At 41.1% G+C, this 20,139-nt stretch overlaps 1 protein-coding gene across 1 annotated transcript in view; it reads left to right on the top strand.

The window, feature by feature from the left end:
• Positions 1 to 20,139, top strand: part of LOC123344006 (transformation/transcription domain associated protein) — a 160,392-nt gene that overhangs the window by 18,920 nt on the left and 121,333 nt on the right. Inside the window, exons 12-22 of the mRNA XM_044979696.1 lie at positions 46 to 184; positions 4,559 to 4,637; positions 6,334 to 6,568; positions 8,348 to 8,663; positions 8,776 to 8,873; positions 9,882 to 10,076; positions 10,986 to 11,177; positions 13,250 to 13,415; positions 15,298 to 15,554; positions 16,581 to 16,781; positions 18,912 to 19,063. Of these exons, the coding sequence (XP_044835631.1) occupies positions 46 to 184; positions 4,559 to 4,637; positions 6,334 to 6,568; positions 8,348 to 8,663; positions 8,776 to 8,873; positions 9,882 to 10,076; positions 10,986 to 11,177; positions 13,250 to 13,415; positions 15,298 to 15,554; positions 16,581 to 16,781; positions 18,912 to 19,063 (2,030 nt within the window). The remainder of the gene's footprint in view (positions 1 to 45; positions 185 to 4,558; positions 4,638 to 6,333; positions 6,569 to 8,347; positions 8,664 to 8,775; positions 8,874 to 9,881; positions 10,077 to 10,985; positions 11,178 to 13,249; positions 13,416 to 15,297; positions 15,555 to 16,580; positions 16,782 to 18,911; positions 19,064 to 20,139) is intronic.

A 20,139-nucleotide genomic window follows, 5' to 3' on the forward strand; every position in this document is an offset into this window, starting at 1 on the left:
AACAATTTGCATTGCAAATATAACTTGAGCATATTTACTTTACAGGATTTGGTGGCTAAGTATTCTCAGCAAATGGTAAAAGGAATGTTGCAGTTACTGTCCAATTGTCCAGCGGAAACTGCACATCTCCGAAAGGAGCTTCTAATAGCTGCGAAGCACATTCTTACCACAGACTTGAGGAGCCGTATGTATTTTTTTTTTTTAAAACATGGGTAGAAACTGTGTAAATGTCTCAGATCCATTCTGTTTGCTTGATGCTTTGTTTTTATTATGTATTATTATTATAATACCATTGGTAGTGATTATAAAATTGCTTAAATTGGGCTGTATTGGATTTTTGAGTTCTTTGGGTCAGGTTATTGGGAAAATTGTCAACCAAGTTGTTCCTTAACATCTTTCTTTGCTCTCAGGCAAGGGAGCTTGTCATATGTCCTAGAGTGGGATGGAGAACTGAGCAAGGCGCCCTGATAGCTTTTTTGCTTTTTTTTTTAAACCTGTGCGTTGCCAAGGTGCTACTATATACTGATACACACCTAGACCCTAATCCTACAACCACTGATGTGCATGATTGAAATAAAGCACATGAGTAATCCATTGACATCAGTGGGAATAGTCACTCAACTACAAAGTGATCTTGCTTGGCTAATTCGGCTCAGTTTTTGTCTCCAGACAGAAGACCTCTTTCAGTCTGAACTAATGTAGGTTCTTCAGTAGATTTGTTCTTCATTCTTTTCTTTTGGCAGGATTGTCAAGTTTTAGAGTAGCCTGGCTCTCAGTTTCAACTTTTTATTTTTCCATCTCTCCCCCCCCCTCCTCCCCAAAACAGTCTGTGGGGATGGGTGGAGTAACTCACCATGTGTGCTAACAAGGGTCCACTGCTTCAGGTGCTAGAGCTGGGCTAGGGAGGTACAGAAGAATTAGTACACAATGTTTTCTTCAGGTTTTCCAGGGTTTTGAGTTTAGTATTGTAGTCACACTTAAAACTGTGTTTATTTGGATGCCACATGTTTGCAAGGGATTCCTTATACTTCAAATGGGACCTAATGTGGGAATCAGTAATATATCTGAGTGGAAGAAATTTTCAAAGTGCAACCCCCATGCTGATTGACAGATCATATAGTACTTGCCATTATGATTCGCTCCCCCCCTCCTTTTTTTTTTTTTTTTGGAGCTTAATCTTCTGAGGGGCAGGCAGGGGAGAGAAAAGAGGTCCTTTTTCTCCACTGCTGCTACAGTAAATGCAATATTAATCAATTTAAAAGAAAAGGGCAAAACTTTGTGTGCATGCAAATCTCAGGCAAAGGTTTTAAAAACTGACATCAATGTAATTTTATTAATGGTGCTTAAAATTAAAACGCAAATTAGAGTCCATGCACATTTTAAAGGTTTACATCCCTGTTGATGCTGCTTGTTTTGAATTGCAAGTGGCATTTTTCTTTCAAAAGATTAAAACGATATAAATTAGATTGAAAATTCGAAGTTCCTGGAATTTCATATCATTTTGTACTTGTTAAATCTTTGATATGTCATATTCATTAACTAGCCATTAGCAGAATCCCCTTAATGGTATGTTCTGCGTAATCTAATTTACCTAATTGTTTTTTATGCAAATTAAAAGAAATTAGGGTAGTGACACAACCAAAGATTTATGTTAAGAATGGGGCTTCCATACTGGATATTTTAATTGTGGATGGTCAAAATTTCTCTGCTTGTGTTGACTAATAAGACTTGTGGTTTCCTCTCTTTGTTCAGCTAAATGTCTTGACAAGTTGATCTCTTGAGCAAGAGGGCCCTCATCAAGCACAATTCCTTCTCCATCCCCTTCCTTTACTCAGATCTTCAGTTTTCTCCGCTATTATGCTGCAAGCAGTCATGAACTTAATTCTTTTTTCCCCACATCTGTCTTCTGCCTCTGTGGTATTCCCTATGTATACTAATTTCAGCTCCACATTTGAAATTCTTATTCATGGCTTCATCTCTTCTCACAATAGTAGGTAATTGATTGTAAAGACCTGATATGGTGGAAAAAACTCTAGATTTGCTAATAATGCTTTTTTCCTTTTCTGGCCCCCTCCTAAATCTGAGTTCTCTAGCAACAGTGCTGATGCTTGCCTTTACTCCTAGTCATCCTCCGTGCACTTGCAAGCACATCACCAAACAAACTCTACTGGCTCCCTGTTCATTTTGAGAATCCATGGAAAGTTGCCCCCCTTAGTTTTAAATATGTTTCACGCATTCCAACCTAATGGAGATTGCATCTCTCTTTCTACTTCACTCTCTAGTCCCTCTTCTTGTCTAGCAGTCGACTTCTCTGTCTCGTAGCATAATGTACATGCTGTGTATGAGCAAGTCTTCTCCACAATTCCCGTCAACAGCAGTATCCAGATAGTACTCCTGGGGGAATTCTGCGCATGTGCAGAATTTATGTCCCTCACAGATTTCTTTGCTTCCCTGCAGAAAAGTGACTTTCTGACAGGGAAACCATGGGCGGTCATGTGACCCTCCCCACCAATATGTTTCGGGTGCCTGGGGCAGCCGGCAGAGAGGTAAATCACTGTGGGGCAGGAGACGGGACTGGGGAAGACCCGGCTGGTGGCTCCTACCCTGCGCTTGGCTCAGCTGCTAGTCTCTGCTAGGATGGGGAGGATAGGACTACTTCTTCCCCTGCAAGGCATCCAGGGCTGAGTCAGACTCCCCCACCCAGATTTCTCCCCAGCTGCAGGAATCTCTGCAAACTTCCCCCCCCCCCCACTTCCTGCACCCATCACCCTTCAGCTGCAGAAGAAGGGATCCCTGTACAAGGAGCTGCTCCCCCATCTGCCCAAGCCCTGTGCATCCAGACCCCCTTGTACCCAGTTTCTTCCACCAAGCCTCACCCTTCCCAGCACCTGGTCTTTGGCAACCTTCCCTGGGCTGGTTCAGTTCTGCCTCCAGTGAGCTCTCCATGGTCCTGCTGCTCAGCCAGCCTGGCACCTGGTCCTCCCTCTTCAAGCTCCAGGCAGGAACTGAACTTCTCTGCTCTGCTACTTGTCTTATATAGGGCCCTTTTGGCCCCAAATTGGCTGCTCTATCAGCTTCCCGATTGGCTGCTCCTCTGCAGCCACTCTACGGTGCCTGGAGGACCTTGTTCTGCTCTATTCTGGGGCAGGGTGATTCAGGGCCATGAGGCCTCCTGCAGGGGACCTCCAGACCTAGTCCACCCTGCCACAAATAGGTTTTAGGAAAACTTAGTAAGAGCTTTTGGCCTTAATATAAGTTGATATCTCTCATATATTATGAAATTACTTTTTGGGGATTCACACCTCACCCTTAACGTTACTTTATTTTTTTGTTATGTAGAACTGGAATTGTTTTTTATTATACCAATTTTGTGGCTTTGAGTACATGCTAAAGCAGGGGTTGGCAACCTTTCAGAAGTGGTGTGCCAAATTCACTGTAGTTTAAGGTTTTGCGTGCCAGTAATATATTTTAACATTTGTAGAAGGTCTCTCTCTCTCTCTCTCTCTGTCTATATTATATAAACTATTGTTGTATTTAAAGTAAATAAGGTTTTAAAATATTATTTAAGAAGCTTCATTTAAGATCTGCATTTTAATTTTATTTTATCAATTTAGTGTGATCCTTGCCTGGGATCCTTGTCTGGGGTCCCAGCCACTGGCCCTGCTCAGCCTGCTGCCAGTCTGGGGTTCCATTCACTCAGCCAGCGGGGGGCTGAGTGGCTCAGTCCGCTGCCAGTCTGGGGGGCTGGCAGCACTCAGCCTGCTGCCGGTCTGAGGTTCTGGTTGCTGGCCCCTTGCCAGTCGGGATCCCATCCGCCAGCCCCGCTCAACCTCCTGCCAGCCTGGGTGAGCAGAACCCCGGGCTGAGGGGGGCTGGCAGGAGCTGGCGGACGGAACCCCAGACCGGCAGCAGGCTGAGCAGGGCTGGTGGCTGGAACCCCAGACAAGGATCCCAGGCCCTGCTCAGCCCACTGTCGGTCTGGGCTTAGCAGGGCCAGTGGCCGGGATCCCAGACCGGCAGCGGGCTGAGCCGCTCAGCCCGCTGCCAGTCTGGGGTTCCGTCCGCCAGCTTCTTCCAGCCGGGATCCCAGCCGCTGGCCCCCTTCAGCCAGCGCTACCAGCCTGGGGTTCTTCTCACCCAGGCCGGCAGGAGGCTGAGCGGGGCCAGCAGCCGGAACCCCAGACTGGCAGCAGGCTGAGTGCTGCCAGCACCCTGCTGAGTGCTGCTGGCACCCCAGACGGGCAGTGGACTGAGCCACTCAGCCCACCGCTGCGTGCCATCAAAAATCAGCTCGCGTGCTACCTTTTGGCACGCGTGCCGTAGGTTGCCGACCATTTAGGGAGAAAATTAGTGCAAAGTTCCTAAAGTTAAGTAAACATACTTTCTATCATTATGATATTGCTTTTTGTGTGCTTGAAAAAAGACTTGCATAATAAATTCACTGTAGTCTGGCTGTGGTTAAGTACATTAGTTACTTGATGCAATGCTTAATTACTTTTTGTTTTGTTTACTACTTTTCTTGGTGATATATGTAGTGGGTTTTTTTTTTGTATTATAGAATTTATTCCATGCATGGACAAGCTATTTGACGAATCTATACTAATTGGCTCTGGATACACAGCTCGAGAGACACTGAGGTATGAGATTAAATTTGTGGTATCTGTCTGATTGCTTGTCAGTAGAGCGTTTTAATGGTATTTATATTTAGTGTTTACTGAATATACAGAGTTCTAAATCATTCATTCCATTATACTTAAGTATTGCGTGTGCTTAAGAAAAGACTTGTAATTTGTATTTAATGCTGTGCAGTATTTAAACATAATCCTAATAATAAAGAGCAACAAACTGCATAAACTCCAAATCCTGTTCTTGGTACAGAGTTTAAGATTTTAAATCACTAGCTGAACACGTGAGCTTAAAATTCTCAGTAAATAATTGTAAAAATAAATGGAATATGTGTATCTACTAGGATCTCAGTTGAGAGAGATGTGTGGTTTTTTAGGACTTCTTACTGGACAATCACAGAAACCTGGATTTTAGGTCCTGTTAAGTAAACGAGGAATTAATTTTAAAATTTTATTTTTAAACTCAGTTAAGATGGACATATGTTTCCTCAATGACTTAGGCTCATAAACAGTTTTTAAATTACTTAAAAAGCATTTCATTTTTCTAAAATTTATCAGATTTTTAGTCATCCAAGTTTTTAATTTTTTTTTGTAAGTTAATGCATCAGTATTAGTACTTTAATCTGAGTAAATATTTCTGCATATGCACAGTAGGATACACATACAGTCCAATTGCCAGATGACAAGCACAATTTTCAAATGAGGCTGCAACCCCTGCTTTTATTAAAATACAAGCTTATATTTGCATACTTAATGGCATTTTGCATGTAGAAATGGAGATTTTATTGCCACAACAGATGTGTGGTAAATTTTCCTAGCATGGTCATTGTGTGCTGCCTTAAATGTGTCCCCACATGCTAATGGCGTACAAAATAAAAATTTGCATTTTCTTAAAATTTTTGAGCCCGGGAATTACAAAAGTTTCCGAAACAGCTAACCAGTAACACTTTAAAAGTTAGCTGTTTTTAGGAAAACAGAATATAACATTAAACCAAGCTATTTGTTGTGGAAGAGGGCATGTGCTGGGGACATACTGGGAGGGGGAGAAGAAAAACAGGGGAGGGAACATCCTCCCCCCCCAACACCAGCTCTGCCCCCCCCAACATCCCCTCCAACATCCCAGATCTGCTCCCCAACCAAACATCTCCCCCAAACTCCCAGCTCCGCACCCCCAACCGACTATCGCTCAAACCCCCAGCTCTGTCCCCATAAAAGAACATTCCCCTGACCCTAGCTCTGTGCCCCACCGAACATCCCCCCCAAACTCCAGCTCTGCTCCCCCCACTGATTCCCCCCCGAACTTCCCGCTCCAAACAGCCCCCAACCCTCAGCAGTCCCACGATCCCCAGCATGTGCTGTCTCCCCCAACCCCCAGCCCGGCTCTGACCCCCCAGATCCTCCCCCCGCCTGCCCTCCTCCCCCTTGCTCCTGGGCTCCAAGCTCTGCTGCCAAGCCGGGCTCCAGGCCCCTCCCCGCGTGTCCGCCCCTATAGTAAAGTACACAGGAAATGTATAATAATTTTATACAGGAAATAATGAAATACATTATATTTAGAGTTAAATGTGAATGTACAAATAAATCTCTTACAATTTGAATTTTAATATTTAAAAATAGTTTTGAATGTAGTAACAATTAATGATATCTGAATAGCAGCATACTATAACTGTATAATCAGTGTGATGCCTTTTAATTCCTTTTTTATCCGTAGGCCTCTTGCATATAGTACACTGGCAGATTTGGTACATCACGTCCGTCAGCATCTACCACTCAATGATCTCTCCCTTGCTGTTCAGTTATTTGCCAAGAACATTGATGATGAGTCATTACCTAGCAGTATCCAGACTATGTCTTGCAAGCTTCTTCTAAACTTGGTAGATTGTATCCGTTCCAAAAGTGAACAAGAAAATGGAAATGGCAGAGATATTCTTATGAGGATGTTAGAGGTACTGATTTGGTTGAGAAGTTTAACATTGGAATGATGTATAAATTATCATCCACTCTCTCAATCTTTATTACTGTATTGCCAAATGCTTCTTAATACTCTCTCCCATCCACCCCCATGGGATGGAGAACATATAGAAGTAGCTGGACTGAAATACACTATCTAGTCTTTTGTGTTGCCTTGAGCAGTGTCCAGGTCCAGATAATTCAAAGGGAGGATTTTAAAACTTGTGCAATACCTTAACCTGAAGGGAAATTCCTTTCCGTCCCCAGCTGGTGTTCAGCTTATGTTCGACAGCTGGAAAATTGAATTGCGATTTAGTTGGAGGTTCTCAGCATCCTCTTTTAGAGTATTGGGTGTCCCCATTCCTTTCTGATTAATAAACACTGTCTTTAGGTTCCCTTGTTATAAGGCCCATCTTTCCAGCTGAATATCGGATGGGAGTTCCTAAAGAATCTGTCATCACATCTCCTTTACGTTCTGGGAGCTTTGCTGTGTTAAACTGAGCACCCATTACCTTTCAAGTGTGAAGCATGCTTCCTCTGTAGAACCTTAGTCACACAAACCTCAGTGTAAACATCTCCCACTGCTGTGCTAGTGTCAGTGAAGCTCTAACTGCTAGTTGCAGTCAGAGTGTTAAAGTAGAAAGGCCTCCAGCACTTCTACCACCATGTGATCTGGACGTTCTCTGAGCAGTATTTATACAACATGGTTAGTTTAACAGCTGGAGACTTTCACAAAGACCTCAGGGTGAATATGGCCTTGGTAGTGCAGTCTTGAGGTATGAGAGCAGCCCTGAGAATCAAAGCCAGGTCAGTCTCATAGCAGTTCAAGGCTGTGGCCTCATATTCTTTGTCTCCTGGGCAGGCAGGCCCAGAGATTTTGGATCCCTGAAGATTTTGGTTTTTCTCCCTTCCCCATCTTCTTTCTAATCTGTTTATAATGACAGTTTATATCATGGCTCTAGCTGCCTGGGGAGGGGGTGAAGAAGGGTGAGGAGAGGGCTAGGTTGGATATGGCTGCTTTGAAATTTAGTCATCACCACTCCTGAACTATATCCTAGCAGACTAACATGAATTACTGCTTAGCTAGGCTGGGTTTTAGTCTAAAGTTGGCAGTTTTTCATGGATAGCAAGACATGCTTTTGCTCAAAACACAAAGTAGCTCTGACCCTATATATGAAGATTCTTTAATATTAGATGGTATTGTGGTGCAGTGTAGTGGACTGGCAGTGTCTGCGTTCCAGGTATCCTGTGATTTTGCCCATTTATCAAACTGGAAGTTAAAATTTAGAAAAATAATCAATAAAATTAATTGAAAGAAGGTGAGAAATATGAAGCAAGGGAGAATAGTATGGCATTGTATGTATTTATGGAAGCAGTTAAACCATGGAAACTAGGAGATCTGCAAGTATTACTGTAGGATTGCTTATGACTTTTCTAATTTTTGTTTGAAAAATCTAGTTCTCTGATGTCAGACAGATCAGGAAAGTAACTATAATGAGATCAGATCTCAGTTGGGGGGCTTAATTAGTCTTCAAGTATTTTTTACTTTTTGGAATGTGTTAAGGTAAATCAAATATCGTTAGTCCATTTAGAAGAGAATTTTAACAGTGATTACTTGAATTATTTTGGGGATATTTGATATTTCTGAGATCTTGAGTGTAATTTTTATTAACCCAGCTGTCTTGGTCTGAATAAGTTTTACCCTAAAGTTAATATACTAGTAACAATCTTCAAAATTAATTCAATCTCCCTTTGTTTTTTCTCTCCTGCCTCAGGTTTTTGTTTTGAAATTTCATACCATAGCACGGTACCAGCTTTCTGTCATTTTTAAAAAGTGTAAGCCACAGTCTGAACTTGGTGCAGCTGAAGCTGCTTTACCTGGAGTGCCGACAGGAGCAAATGCAGCTCCTGTTCCATCCCTTGCCCCTGCCACTCCTGTGACCCCAGCACCTGTGTTTGAAAAACAAGGGGAAAAAGAGAAAGAAGATAAGCAGACGTTCCAGGTCACAGATTGCCGAAGCTTGGTAAAAACTTTGGTCTGTGGTGTCAAGACAATTACATGGGGCATAACATCATGCAAAGCACCTGGTGGTAATACTACACAATATTTAATTACATCCACTTTTAATTTTGCACTTTATAACATAAAATCAAATTCTGTTTGTAATAGAGGTAAACTGTGCTTATTCCTTCCTTCTTCCAGAAGCACAGTTCATTCCTAACAAACAGTTGCAGCCAAAGGAGACACAGATCTATATAAAGTTGGTGAAATATGCAATGCAAGCTTTGGATATTTATCAGGTATGTAGTCTGGCCAGGGCATAATTCTGTGTCACTTTGATACACACAAGCTCTGCATACTGTGTGTTGTTAATAGAGAATATTTTTGATCCGTGTATGAAAATGAAGTCCATGGGGCTATATTTATATACCTGGGTTTTGGTTTTTTTTTTTGTTTGTTTTTTTTGTATGTGTGGAATTTATGATGTTGGAAATGCTTCTGCTATAGAATTTTCATTAATTTAAAGACTGACAAAGTGCTTGGTGGTCTGTGAGAGAAAAGTGTGTATTTTGTAAACAAATATTCTATGGTCCGTGTTATGTTGGAGGTCATACTCTAGAACAGGGGTCGGCAACCTTTCTGAAGTGGTGTGCTGAATCTTCATTTATTCACTCTAATTTAAGGTTTCGCATGCCAATAATACATGTTAATGTTTTTAGAAGGTCTCTTTCTCTAAGTATATAATATATAACTAAACTATTGTTGTATGTAAAGTAAATAAGGCTTTTAAAATGTTTAAGAAGCGTCATTTAAAATTAAATGCAGAGGCCCCCCCACTGCCCCCCCTCAGACCAGTGGCCAGGAACTGGGCAGTGTGAGTGCCACTGAAAGTCAGCTTGCATGCCGCCTTCGGCACACGTGCCATAGGTTGCCTGCCCCTGCTCTAGAATCTATGAAATAAATACAATCCTGCCTTCAAAAATTCACGAAGGGATTCACTTACATATTTTAGTTAGACATACGGTAGTTTAAGGGAGACTTAGTCTGAAATTATATAATATCACATTATATTTGAGCAATCTGTCTCCTCCCACTCTTGACTTGGTGACTTTTAATTTCATAATTGTGCTTAAAGCGTCAAATTTTGATGTATTTTCTGAAAGCTTCCTAGAGCTGGGGCATTGTTATCTTGCATATAAGGCATTGTGTACCAACTGGCATTCTAAATAGATATTTTGAGAATAATAAGGAAATTGTTTCATGTTGTGACAGCATTACTTAACTGTATATTAACTTTGCTGCATTAGGTCCAAATAGCAGGAAATGGCCAGACATATATTCGAGTTGCAAACTGTCAGACAGTCAGGATGAAAGAGGAAAAGGAGGTCCTGGAGCATTTTGCTGGTGTCTTCACAATGATGAATCCTTTGACTTTTAAAGAAATCTTTCAAACTACTGTTCCTTATCTGGTGGAAAGAATCTCAAAAAACTATGCCCTTCAGGTAGATGGCTTTACTTTATATAACAGTGAGGCATAGCTGTTTTTGCTCTAAATCAGACTTCATTTTTGTATTTAATTCAGAACATTGAAATGAACTTTTAAGGTATTTCTACAGCCAGTCAAGATTGAAATAATATAAATATTCTGGAAAGATGGATTTTATTTTCTACAGTTATTGCTGTGTAGGTAAAATGTAAACCGTGTAACTTGAAATGCTTAAATTTAAGTTAACAGTGAAGGTATTGGTGGACTGTGTTGTTCACGTGCTGAATGGAGTGGGTTTTTGAGTTGTGCAGAAAGTAGTAACCTAGAGCAACCAGGGGTCCGGGAGTAGGTTTCAGGTGTCCGCTAAGGAGGCCAGCATTAGACTCACTGGGGCCCAGGGCAGAAAGCCGAAGCCTCACTGCATGGGTCTGAAGCCCAGGGCCCTGAGGCTGAAGCTGAAGTCTGAGCAATGGAGCTTTGCAGGGGGGCCCTGTGGCCCCCGGGGAATTGCCCTGCTTGCTACTTCCTAATGCTGCCCCTGGCTTTTATATGCAGAAAAGCAGTTGTGGCATAGGTAAACTGTGGAGTTTTTATAGCATGGGGCAGGCCTCAGAAAGAACAAGGTTGAGAACCCCTAACCTAGAGGTCTCATCTACTGTCCTTCAGTATTAATTCCCTTAGACTGCAATGTGATTTTAATACTTGTGCAATAACTATAGGAGCTGTGCCAGTGAAGTGAAAAGTTTGATATGTTGCACAGGAAACACGATAATTTACCCTTTGTGGATAATTTAACTGAGTCACTGGTGGTGGAACAGCAACAGCAGTGACTACTTTTTTTTTTTTTTTTAATGGATGTAATTTGACTTTCCCTGTGTTCCTTTCATAATGGAATTAGTATTGCCCTATCTGCTTCTTTTGACAGATTGTTGCTAATTCCTTTTTGGCAAACCTGACCACCTCTGCCCTTTTTGCTACAATTCTGGTGGAGTATCTTCTAGATCGGCTGCCAGAAATGGGCTCGAATGTGGAGCTGTCCAATCTGTATCTCAAGCTGTTCAAACTAGTCTTTGGCTCTGTTTCACTATTTGCAGCTGAAAATGAGCAAATGCTGAAGGTAAAGTTCATTTTGACCAAGGAGAGGAAAATATTCCAATTTGTTTTTTTCGTTTTTCTTCACTGTTTTTAGCAATAAAATGCCTTTCCTGAAATGACCATTTTAACGTTTGAAAAATGTTCTTTGTTTTCAAACAAACAACCCCCTCCCCCAAAACAAACAAACAAAACCCCAACAACAACAAAAAACCCTCCATTAATGACAGGGATCCAGCATGCAGAGGCAGAAGATAGCCTAGTTGTAAGAAATATTTTTCATGAATGACTGTCTCATATTGGGAACTGTGAAGTGAAGTGGAAAATTCTAAGTCTTTATGATTGAGTATATGAGTTGTCTGTTTAGGAGTCCCATAAAGTTTTCCCTGGTTGAATAACTTTCTTGCCAGGCTGTGTATCTTACTGTATTTTTATCCTTTATTGCTGTAGCCACAATAAAAAATTCAAATAACTTTTCTCACTCTTCTCAAAAGCCTTCTACAGTATTTTGTAATGCTTAATTGTAGCCTTTATTATGACACAGCTTCAATGAGAGGAGTATGTTTGTGCAAGTAATGCCATTGAAGTCTGGATTGGAAAACAAAATTGTTTTTAAAATTGTTCCTGTGACAAGTATTGTCTAAGCTGCCTCATTAAAATTATCTTAGAAATGTGGTGGTTTCTGTACTTAAAAGCACAAAAGTAAAGTGTTTTCTTAGAACCACTTACTGTGTATATAGGCAAAAAAGGTATCAAATCTTAGTGTAACCCTGTTTTGCCTGCTCCTCCTCCCATTCCCTCTCCCCCCAAAAGGAGTGAAGTATCCAACATAAACAACTTTATACTGGTAGATATTTAGTTTGAGGGTTCACTATAGAAGGACTGGTTGAGTGCTGTCTAGATAGAGCAGTTTAGTCTTACATATGGATTACTAATTTAACTTGCTTCTTTGTAAGGCAACAGTAATCTGAAACTATATGCATGTAATGTGCTAAGTTTCCCCTCACCTGTCATCCAAATCAAGGTCACTTAAATTTTATAAACTGCAAAACCAATTTAAATGGTATGATTTACTGCCTTCACAGTTCCATGCTTCTGTTATATTTTTGTTTCAACAGAATTGATGGTGGCCTTGAGTAGACAATTTAATTGAATGATGAAAGCTATTCACAGCAGTTGTGTAGCAGAGTACATGGCTTTCAGATGTTAATAAAAGCTATAATTATTTCACTATTCATACCTAGGATGAGACAGTCCTGATATCTCCTTGCAATTTTTAATAGTTTCCACAAGCAGTTAATGTCCTGCATTCTAAGACGACCTTAACCAGAATTGTAAATTTCTAATTGCAGAGATTTTTAAAAAAATATGGAGTGCTTTTAAAAACTAGTGAATTTAGTGCTAATGAAAATGAAGGCTTTAATGATAAAGCTAGACCTAGAGCAAGAGGGTGCTGTACAAATTCTCCGCTCATTTACCTCTGATATTACTGCTAGTCCATCCTTAAGGTTCTTTGGAGCACAGGTTGCCAATTATGTCAGATTCAGTGTTTTGTTTTGTACTTAGTACTTTGTTTTGTACTGCAGGATAAGTGAGCAAACTCTTTCATTTGTGACTAATGTGAACCCATGTCTCCAATGGTTGAGAGTGATACATTTCTTAGCTCTAATTCAGATAATCTTTCTATATTTTTAATGTTTAACCTTTAGCAGCCTCTTTGCTAAGCTTGTGTTTCTGCTGCTCACCTATATCAAGGAAGGTTATTTCATTTAGAACACTTGTTCTCAAACTTTTGTACTGGTGATCTCTTTCATACAGCAAGCCTTTGAGCATGACCTCTCCTCCCCCTTATAAATTAAAAACACCTTTTTTATTTTTAACACTGCTATAAATGCATGAGGCGGAGCAGGGTTTGGAGTGGAGGCTGACACCTTGCGACCCCCCATGTAATAACTTCATGACCCCCTGGGGGTCACGATCCCCAGTTTGAGAACCCCTGATCTAGAAGATTGACAGCAAATAACTTTGTATCCTGTTGAACTTTTAAACAGTGATGATGAAATAGATGCTTTAATCTTGAAGCTTTTCTTTTTATAGCCGCATTTGCACAAGATAGTGAACAGCTCTATGGAACTTGCACAGACTGCCAAGGAGCCATACAACTATTTCCTTCTGCTTAGAGCACTGTTCAGATCTATTGGAGGAGGCAGTCATGATCTCCTATATCAAGAGTTCTTGCCACTGTTACCAAACTTATTGCAAGGTCAGAACAAATAACTTTCCCTATTTCCGATTAAGTGTTGAAAATACAGTTCTATTACTGGGTAAAAGTGTTTTATGGATATCACACATGGTGACTCTTGGCAATTGACATGTATTTTAAATATCTGACTCTAGCTTATTTCCTCTTGCTATTCACTGCCTCCGTCTCCAGGGTTCTGGCTACCTCAGCTCCTGCTGTTCACTCTTTCTGCCTCCCGTCGCGAGTTCTGGTATGCTTGTTCTTGTTAGCATGGAGTACTGAGGAGTAAGAGTGCGGTAGGAGAAGCAATGTGGCCAGAACCATGGCAATTTGGAGAGACAGGTACAAAGAAAAACTGCCTCTTCTCAGATTTAAAAAAATAATGGTGACGGAGTCTAAAGACAAACTAATTTAACAAAATTAGATTGGCTATAAGGGTATGCATGACTGAAAAGATAGCAGCAGAAGTATTAATGCTGAGCAGGGGACCAAGCAGAACCACTGAGATTTGGAGAGAGGTAATCAATATCAGAAAAGTGAAATCCTGTGGTACCCATCCTCAGCTAGGAAACTTTATTTTCCATTTAGTTAACAAATATATGTAAGCTACGTATAACCGGTCTGTACATAGAGTGCATTGGGGAAAATATATATACCCAAATAGAGTTACTACCTGGGGCTTATGGAATATATGCCATAAAAGCTTTTTCTGGTGGGAGGTGGGAGGGTTAGGGTTAGGGCGTAGTGTACATATTTCTTTTGTGGACACAATAAAAGTTCTTGAAAATATTTACTGCATTTTTTTAGTTTATCTTTACTAGAAGGTCAAAATCTTAAATTAAACCACTCAGGTTAGCATGTGCTTTTTTTTTTTTTTTAAATGTACTTGCTGAACATATGAATTCTTCCAGCATCCTCATTGTCTGAAGGCTAGAATTAGCCAAATTAGACCAGTGTACTAAAAGGTTATTTCATTATGTTAAATGTGCATTTTACTGGGCTTGCATACACATGTACACTCTTTTCATAGTATTTGCAGTCTGTTTTCTATTACATAATAGTTATCTTTGGACCTACATATGTATAGGAATAACAGACTTTTAGTTAGGGAATAGATATAGAGAAGCACCTTTACCAAATGCATTAAATGTAGAAACCTAAGGCACACTGAATGTGACTGGAAAAATACTGGTTGTTTTAGACCAGGAGTGGGTAAACTTTTTGGCCAGAGGGCCACATCTGGGTATGGAAATTATATGGCGGGCCATGAATGCTCACAAACTTGAGGTTTGGGGTGCAGGAGTGGGTGAGGGCTTCAGCTGGGAGTGTGGGCTCTCGGGTGGGGCTGGGGATGAGGGTTTGGGGGTGCAGGAAGATGCTCTGGGCTCAGAGCAAAGGGTTTGGAGGGTGGGAGGGGGATCAAGGCTGGGGCAGTTGGTTGGGGCACGAGAGGGGGTCAGGGTGCAGGCTCTGGGTGGCGCTTACCTCAAGCAGCTCCCAGAAGCAGTGGCATGTCCCCCCTCTGGCTCCTACACAGGTGTGGCCAGGCAGCTCTGCATGCTGCCCCGTCTGCAGGCGCTGCCCCTGCAGCTCCCATTGGCTGCAGTTCCTGACCAATGGTAGCTGCAGGAGCAGCATGCAGAGCACCCTGGCTGCCCCTGTGCATAGGAGCCAGAGGGGGGGACATGCTGCTGCTTTCAGGAACTGCGCGCAGCGGGCCAGGCTCCTGACCCCACTCCCCGGCTGGAGCGCCAGAGCAGGACAAGTTCCAGACCCCACTCCCTGGTGGGAGCTAGAGAACCAGATTAAAACTTCTGGAGGGCCATCGTTTGCCCACTCCTGTTTTAGACCATATTATTATAGTGTCTGTTTTTAAAAATATGTAACCTCCATTTTTTTTCAGGACTTAATATGTTGCAAAGTGGCCTGCACAAGCAGCATATGAAAGATCTGTTTGTAGAACTCTGTCTCACTGTACCAGTTCGATTGAGCTCCCTCCTTCCTTATCTGCCAATGTTGATGGATCCTTTGGTGTCAGCTCTAAATGGATCTCAGACCCTGGTTAGCCAAGGTTTGAGAACTCTTGAATTGTGTGTGGATAATTTACAGCCAGACTTCCTGTATGATCATATTCAGCCAGTTCGAGCGGAGCTTATGCAGGTGAATATGTAGTTTTTACTAAAACCACTAGGTGTCATTGATCACTTAAATATCCCTAAACCTTTGCTTTGAAATTTAGTATTGCTGAATCTCAGGGTGATCTGTGTTCTGAGAACCCTTCCCATTAGGTCTGTACAAAGTAGATGCAGAACTTTCAAGCTGGGTGATGCACATACGAAAAGCTTTAAATTAAACGAGGCCAGGACATAACATTTTGGTAGGTCTTCCCCCTATATTTGTTCTTTAAAAAAAATAAAATAAAATAAAAATAAAAAAATTGAAAGCCAAGAATTGAGATTCTGTAGCAAGGTGGCAAGTACAATAACATTAATAGATACAGAAGATGATAAAGTTTAGGTAATGGACTGGAAAAGAACTAATTACTTTTGTGTTATCTGCTCTTTTAAAACCATATAGTATGTAGATTTGAGGCATGATTTACTTCTTAAAGAGGGTTTGGATGACTTCAGGGTTTTCATATATTTAGATGGAGGATTATCTTGAAATGCTACATCATGTTTAAACTTGTCCATTTCCTCTAAAATGGGATGTTCTTCATCGCACGCAGAAAAAGCTGACTATACCTTGCACTCCAAACATAACATTTACTTTTCAAGCCCTGTTTATATGGAGCTTCCTTATTAAGTAGCACACTAACCTAAATTTACTTCAGCCTCTGTGAGTCCTTGTATTTTGTATATAATGCTTCCCTTCCATTGTTAGCCATGAAATCTAAATTGTAATTGAGAACTGTACTGTTTCTTTGTTATATTGAGAAAAGCTAATACTACTTTTTAGAACCAGAAGTAAAAGACCAGCTGCTTAAATGCAACATAATGGAAACATTTGATTTTCAAAAAGAGGAAATTCTTGTAATGTCTGGTAAGCTACTGGAGAGAGAGATTTTATTCCCTGAGAGAAAAATAAATTTCTCTTGTATAGAAATGTGCAGATTTAATTATTATTATTATTTTCAAGCAACACTTCTCTAAATATAGCACACTTAAACGTTCAAATTATCTGTAGGCTTTATGGCGTACATTACGCAATCCTGCTGACAGCATTTCTCATGTGGCTTATCGTGTCCTTGGTAAATTTGGTGGAAGTAACAGGAAGATGTTAAAGGAATCCCAGAAACTACAATACATAGTTACGGAAATTCAAGGACCCAGTATTACAGTAGAGTTTTCAGACTGTAAAGCCTCTATTCAGCTTCCAATGGAAAAGGTAATCTTACCCTTTTTTTCCTTGTCAGTTTCCTTCCAGTAAAGTTTCTGCACTGTTAATATTTGCTTATGAAATAGCCTCATTAAAACTCCTAGTACATATGCCATCAGCTTCAGTGATTAATTGTTTGAGATTTGAATGTATACCAACCTCACTAATGCTGAATTCTATCTAGCCTTCTAGAAAGCTGAATTTGCAAGGTATCTAAAGGCTTTTATGTTTCACAGCTCTCTCTTCAATTACACGTAGCACTGGTCAACTTCTTAGAGTTGACCAGGAAACAAAACTATTTACAGTACGCTTAACCAGTGCTGAAAGTAAATGCTGAATTTTAGAAAATTTGAAATGAGCTGAAAATGTAAGAAATCCATCTTTCCTTTTAGTGCCCTGATGAGAAAAGTTCCACTTCAGTGGTCTGTGAGAACTCATTGTTCTTTTCATTGAGACCTTGATAAGATTGCTTAAAAGATGATAGAGCAGCTAGTTAATTCAGTAGATGAAAAGATGATTTTCCTTAGAAAGAAACAAAATATCCCTTTGTCTGTAGCAAAAGGGCCTTCAAAGGTCATTTTTATCTACCTAATCTCATATTAACTGTTTAAGCATGGATGATTGGATTTCATTTTACAATCAGTTAAGCAATGAAATTTCTTATTTCATGCCCCCCAAATGAATTTTCCACATGGGTCACATTTGATGCATGTCTGTCTTATATTTGGGTGTGCTTTTCTGTTTCAGGGAAGGATGTAATATAAAGTATGTGCACTTGTAAAGATTTAAGTATAAAATATATAAGGCCTGTTCTTAAGAGACAACTTCAAGTATCCTCAAATGTCTTGAGTACAGTTCTTAGGAGTTGCTTAACACAGGTTTGAGAATGTATGATGTAAAAACATTTTGTATTGTGTGGAAAAAGGAACAAATCATCTATGAAGAGAGAATCTGCGTGCGTACCCCTCTCCCCCTTCAGAGCAGTGTTCCCCCTAATTTTGCCCACTCATATGCAGAATGAATTTTGTTGTGTCACACATCACCTCCATACTGGTGCACATATCACCTTCATTTTAGTGCACATAACAAAATTCATGTGGTGGGGGTGGGGCCGGGGGGGTTTGGAGTGTGGGAGGGGGCTCAGGGCTGGGGCAGAGGGTTGGTGTGTAGGGGTGTGTGGGCTCTGTGGTGGGGATGAGGAGTTTGGGGTGCAGGAGGGTGCTCTGGGGCCATGGCGGGGAGAGAGTACTCCCCCCAGCCCTCTCTCCCTGCAGCAGCACCTGGGCCATGCCGCCCCGGGCCGGGCCGCCCCGGTAGGATCCAGGCTGATCTGGCTGCGGCTGGTGCCATACCCAGCCATGCAACTTACAGAGAATTTAGATATATACACACACACACTGCATTTTATATCCAGCATATGTGGGAATTATGTGCAGTAATTACTGCTGGAAGGAAGAGACAAAGTGTTTACATAAGGAGTGGGGGAAGAAAGGACTAAATCTTCCATGATTTTGGCTATGATGTAGAGCCCTGCAAATCTTTGCATATCTGCATCTGTGGATGTGGTTGTATTAATAGAATCATAGAAGATTAGGGTTGAAAGAGACCTCAGGAGGTCATCTAGTCCAACCCCCTGCTCAAAGCAGGGCCAACCCCAACTAAATCATCCTAGCCCAGGCTTTGTCAAGCTGGGCCTTAAAAACTTCTAGAGATGGAGATTCCACCACCTCCCTAGGTAACCATATTTTTACCGTCTTTGCGTATCTGATGCAGATCCAAATTTTTACACCTGCACAGGGCTCTAACAATAAGATAGGCTGGTGGTGCAGACGCACATGCGGATAGATATAATAGGTGGAATGCGGATTGCAGGAAATGGTTGTGGATGCGGATGAAATTTTTGTATCCATGATGTACTCAGAGCTTCCCATTCACATAAAAAAACAAAATAAACATAATTTCAAGTTCACTCAAGCCTATGTACATTATGCAGAAATTTGACATTTTTAACTTGAGAGGTTTAAAGGATAGCAGAAGTAGTATTTAAATGATTTAAGTACCCTTAACAAGCCGATTTATTATAAGGCAACATGATTAACCAGTGCTTAGTTGATGATGATGTCTTATTTTTTATTGCAGGCAATTGAGACTGCTCTGGACTGTTTGAAGAGTGCTAACACAGAGCCATATTATCGGAGGCAGGCTTGGGAAGTGATCAAGTGTTTCTTGGTAGCCATGATGAGCCTGGATGATAATAAACATGCTTTATACCAGCTCCTTGCACATCCCAAGTATGATGATCCTTGAAAGCACTTGTGTTTATGTAAAATGTGAACTGTCCATAGAATACTATAAGTTTGAGGCAGAAATTAATCATTGAGTCTATACAATGCATATCCACTGTGGGATTGTTACCTGCAGTTTGCTTTCTGGTACTTAATCCAGTTTTTGTTTTAAATGTCCAAAGCCTGGGGCCTCCCTTCTTTTGAGGGACAGTTCTAGAATTTTGTTTTATTTACTGTAGATGATGGATGGTAGTTTCTTGACATCTTGACGCTTCTTCCTTACCCTTAGCCAAAAAAAAAGTGTGTGGGGAGACTGGGAGATCAGTTTGGTAAGTTAGGAGATGATTTAAGACAATTTGTGTGTCTTATTGGTGAATTGTTGGTTGGAATATTCCAGAATTTTGAGGTTCAGAATTCCAGATAATGGTCAAAGCACTATAGTAGAATTTATCTGTTCCTTCTAATATCCTTTCTTAGTTATTAAGTATTTTAACATGATTTTGGCACAATAATATTTTAAACTGTCAACACTTTGGCACACGGAACAGTTATTCTTTTCAGAAAGCTGGGTAAATTTTCGGTGCTATGTAAATTCTTTAATATGGAAACAGATTTTTGTTTTGGTTTCAATATAACAGGTCTTTCTGGCAGTCCAGTAACCTCTCCTCTTGCATTGTGCCTAATCTCTGCCTCCGTGCTCATACCCTTCTCCCTTCCCTCTCTTCTCCCCCCTCCCTTTTCCTCCCCCACCCAATTTCTGTCAAAGAAAGCCATGTACTTGGGACCCAGAATAGAGATGGCTGAATCTGGGTTCATGTTTAAGGTAGAGGAGGATACTAGAGGCTGACATAGACCTGTCTACACTTGTAGTATGTAGGGTACCTGTAGTTACACACTGCAGTGAAGGGCAGGCTACATCCACACTGTGGTGTGTGGATACACGTGGCAGCAAAAGTCTGTGGCAGGCGAGGGAGGCTGGCAGGAAAGACTCCGGCAGCAGGGAGCTGCCAAAGGCTTTCCCTGCTGCCTCCCTTCTCTCAGCGACTTTCACTATGGCGAGGAAAGGCTCTGCTGGTGGGGAG

This window comes from Mauremys mutica, chromosome 11 (genome assembly GCF_020497125.1).
Source record: "Mauremys mutica isolate MM-2020 ecotype Southern chromosome 11, ASM2049712v1, whole genome shotgun sequence".
NCBI classification, from domain to species: domain Eukaryota; kingdom Metazoa; phylum Chordata; order Testudines; family Geoemydidae; genus Mauremys; species Mauremys mutica.